This window comes from Scyliorhinus canicula, chromosome 22 (genome assembly GCF_902713615.1).
Source record: "Scyliorhinus canicula chromosome 22, sScyCan1.1, whole genome shotgun sequence".
Lineage (NCBI taxonomy): Eukaryota > Metazoa > Chordata > Chondrichthyes > Carcharhiniformes > Scyliorhinidae > Scyliorhinus > Scyliorhinus canicula.
Window position 1 is genome coordinate 6,242,024 of NC_052167.1, and position 4,437 is coordinate 6,246,460.

General features: G+C 39.8%; 1 protein-coding gene across 9 annotated transcripts in view; it reads left to right on the plus strand.

Annotated features, from left to right (window-relative positions):
* The window catches only part of gbf1 (golgi brefeldin A resistant guanine nucleotide exchange factor 1), a 237,543-nt gene extending 233,716 nt beyond the window's left edge, over nt 1-3,827 (plus strand). For all 9 annotated transcript variants that reach the window (XM_038782817.1, XM_038782820.1, XM_038782818.1 and 6 more), the window contains 2 exons: nt 1,727-1,876; nt 2,306-3,827. In XM_038782817.1, the coding sequence (XP_038638745.1) occupies nt 1,727-1,876; nt 2,306-2,583 (428 nt within the window). In that variant the 3' untranslated portion in view covers nt 2,584-3,827. The remainder of the gene's footprint in view (nt 1-1,726; nt 1,877-2,305) is intronic.
* Nucleotides 3,828-4,437: the final 610 nt, after the last annotated feature.

Below are 4,437 nucleotides of genomic sequence, written 5' to 3' on the forward strand. Positions count from 1 at the left end.
GAGAGCATTTGGGAGGCGGTGCTCGGGAACCGATCAAGAATTGTTGGGGCTGAGATGAAGCCAGAGCAATGTTGGCGATCTTTGGGACGTCGGAGGTGAAGTGGGCCGATGTTGTGGCCCAGACTCTCTTGCCCAGTGACGGATACTTTTGAATTGGAGGTCAGCCCCGCCGCCGGGGGTCACGGCATGGTTGGGAGACTTGTCAAAATTTCTTACGTTGGAGAAAATCATATTACCTCAAGCGGGTTGGAGGAGGGCCAAGTGCGGTGGAAGCTATTCATGACTTGAGTTGTTTGTCACGGGGGAAAAAATGTACAAGCTGTTGGATGTTGTGGCTATGTTATTATGTTGAAAATACTTTTTTTTTAAAACCTTTCACCTTCCATGGTGGGATTCAAACTTGGGTCCCCAGATTACTGGTCCAGCGACAATGCCAGTACCTGTTTCCTGAGAACTTTATTAGCAAATGCCAGACCCAGGCAAAATCCTGAGGAAATGGGACATTTCCACCATTTTCTTTGAGTGCTTTTTAAGTCATCAAACCATTTATGCACAGCCTGTTCAAGAAAATGCAATAATTTTGGTTTTCCAATTTTTATTGAAGTTCTTCTAATGTGGCAGGCGCATTGCAAGGGACTGAACATACAATGAGGCTCTTTCCATAACACAAAAATAGCACCCATCATCTTGGGTACAAATTTACCATCTGCTTGGAGCCGCTGCAAGTGAAGGAAGCTGCTTTTGTTTGGGAGATGAGCTATATCAATCAGCGACAGGTTTCAGTGAATTAGTGCAAAACATCTGTGGATTTTAGTTTTTAATCAAAAGGAATTATATATCCATTTGGTGTTACAGACTATTGATATCTTTGCATGATCTTTTAAAAGAGAAATTTGGCACATACTGATAATCCATTCCTTAACTGTCAAAACAGATATTCAAACTGGTGCAAGCTTTTGCTGGTGTTTCTTTTGGGCTACCTGTTGGTAGTCTTTCACATTTAGATTTTCATTGGAAAGGATGGTTGTACAATCTCACCTGTGCTGCTACTTCAGTACTGAATTAGATTGAATACAGAGCTGTAACACCTGTTGACAGAATGGAACGAGTATCCTGTTCATTAATGTAATAGATGTAACAGTATAAGGGCAATGCAAACCATTGGCCATATAACTCCCAGAATAGTCCTGATCAGACTCTGGTGAGTAATAGTGGGATAATTTCTTACTGCTAGAATTATGGCATGGAAGTTGAAGGGCTTCAGACTGAGTTTACTAAAAGCTCCATGCTGTCATTCTTGGCTTAGTGCGAGCACTCTCACCTCCTAAGAGGTTCAAGCTCTACTCCTGAAACATGGGCACAATCTAGGCTGGTAGTCTAGTGCAGTTACTGAGGGAGTGCTGCCTTTCAGATGTTATGTTAAACTAAAGATCTCGTACAACTCCAAAGACCCTGTGCTCAAATCTGCTGTCAAGTTTTTCATCATTGCAAGTGATTACATTTCAGTGGTACTTTGAAGTGCTGTTCTATTTCTGAGGTTGTGAATGATGTCTGCTATAGAAGTATATGGTACATAATCTTTGATTCCTTGATGATAGTACTGATTTCTACAGCTAGGCTCCAAATCTAACTTGATATAAAAGATCCTAAATAAATATTTCAAAAGACATCTTTTGAACCGAAAATGTATGCAAATCTTTAAGAAAATTACTGAATTCTCTTGCAGATCCGAGTGGTCCAGCAGTTGAGCCATTGTCTCCAAATTCAATGCAACAGGCTAGCAGTGCACAAACGTCTATAGTTCCAGGCTCAGAAGGAAACCCACCCACTGGCCAAGTAACTGCATCAGAAAACGTTGTTGAGGCTAGTGCCAAAGGTGAGTAGGAGCCACACAGCTTTATTAGGTAAAGACCCATTTCACTGTTCTACACCAGAGTTTAGATTAGAACATAGAATATACAGTGCAGGAGGTCGTCATTTGGAACAATTTTTCCAGAAGATGGCAAACTTCACAGCATTTCCATTCCTGCAAGAAATAGCATGTGTGGATTGGGATACTTTCCGTAATCGGACAGCCCACCAGAATTGTTACAGCAGATGAGGCAGTTTGGCCCATTTTGACACCGTTTCAAAAATTACTGTGGCTCTGTAGTTTGGACATTTTCAGACAGCATGTGATAATACAGAACTGCACCAGATTTCCAATCTTAAATACGTCAATATTTTAATACAATGGGGTGAAAGAATTATTCTACTTGATTGTGCTAGTCAATTTGAAGTATAATAGATTTTTTTTGTCTCCCAGAAACTGAAAATGCACGAGTTGGAGGAACTCCCAGACGTACTCCAATAGCAACTCCAATCTCTACACCAGTGAAGAGGAGTGGTGGTTCAGACAGTAATCAGTCACTTGCTCAATCTCCATTAATTCTGCAACCTCTTACTTCATCACTGCAAGTGGGCGTTCCATCCATGCCTTTGCCTATCATACTTAATCCAGCTCTAATTGAAGCTACATCTCCTGTCCCACTGTTGTCCACACCCAGGCCTGCTACCACCTCCACTGCATCTGAGGTGAACTAATAGCTCCAGGGCATGAACCATTTTTTTTCCATACATCTGTGAATTATTCGTGCTTTTTGCACAGTCGGCAACTGTGTTGTAGGTGTGCTGTTATGACAGTCACTTCCCTCCTTCTGCCCACTTGTATTACTGCTCACCTGTTTCAAAACAAAGTGTGCAATCTGTATTGAACAACTCACACCCACCAACATTGCAGCAGTTCTTGCCTGCTACTGTTGGAAGAACCAGAATAAACATCCTAGAGCTGTGATGTTGAAGATGTGATGGACATCTGTGGCACATTGCAGTTTTGTTCTGACTGTTAGCTGTCGAGAATGTTTTATTATTTGCAAGTGAATTATTCACCTTGGCTATAATGTTCTGCCCCCTTCAACTGATAATTGGATTGACTTTCCTTACAAACTAAAAGTTGCACATTAAACATTAGGCTTCAAAATTAAAGTATAATTAAGAATGTTTAAATATTTTTTTGAATCCTACCTTTGTGTTGCAGCCCCTTAATGTCAGTGGCTGACCTGTTGGCAATTAATTTAATGATACAGTAGGACTTTGATTAACCATACGTAAGAGCAGTGAAGGTTTTGCGGTGAGGAAATTTGTGAAGAGGACAATAATTTTAACTAAACAATTTATGTGCATAATAGCACCATTTAGTGACACTTACTTCCTTTTCCTATGTAGGGCCCACACTCCCCACCCCTTTTTTTTTTTATTCGCACCAATTCTCTAATGTTCCAGCCCTGTTCACTGCACAGTCAACAAATGCGCCTGGGTTCCAAATATAAAACAGTAACAATGTAAATATGGAATTTTGCAGTAAAGATTCACTTCTATTCTTAATATAAAAGTAAAAGTGCTAGTGGATATGTTGAGCCTTGGTTTACATTCCTGTCCTCTCTTTCCATGTCATGCTGATATCGAAGATTAGCCATAAATGACTCCAACATTGATCACTAAAGGCATGGAAGGCCAAAGCTTGTGTAATTTGAGACCAACAGAATCTATATTTAAAAGTCTTTACGTTACTTTGTTCCAGATTTTGTACATTTCTCTGATTTTAATTTAATGGTAATGTGTGGAAAATGTCAGCAGGACCTGCTGTATCTGCAAACTTTCATTATCTGTTCCACTGTACTGTAAGGTTGGTTAAGAACAGTAACACATAAAAGGTAATGTATATAAATGAAGGTAGAAAAATTTAAATGTACTTTTTACAAGAGTAATAAATATCAAATAAAAAGAAATTTAATTGGTGGTTTGTTGATTTATCAAGTAGATGCTCAGCTTAATGTTCCAAGAAAGATTCCGACCTTTTAGACAAGGGTTAATATTGGAGTCTGCTCAGCTCACATGGTCAACATAGCAGTTGCCACCTGCTCAAGATAGACAGCATGAAATGGCTGAACATTTATAATCATTCTTTTAGCATGATCACCTGCCCTTTGGAGTGTGGTTAAGCCAAGTCTAATGTGGGCATAATTTCATTAACTCACCTCAATAGACTGATCTCAATGTGGTGAGATCCAAGATGGATGAATCCTCTAGATTCTCTGGTCCCATTAGAATAGAGGTGCGTGAAAACAGTTATTTCAATATAAATCAAGATTAACCCAAAATCCACTTTTCTATTTCTTGGTTACTGACTACTAGGAACAAACCATGGGTGCTTAGTTCATACTGGTTTTAGAGAAAGGTCAACAAGGACCATGGGTCGCACTCAGCCCATACCTTGGACTTTTCACCTTAAAGATGTTAGACAACTGGCTGAACAAAAGAATTACCAACTTCGCATGTCGTCAAGAGCTGCTACATATTTCCTTATCTCCCTCCCCAATACCAGAACTCAATACCATA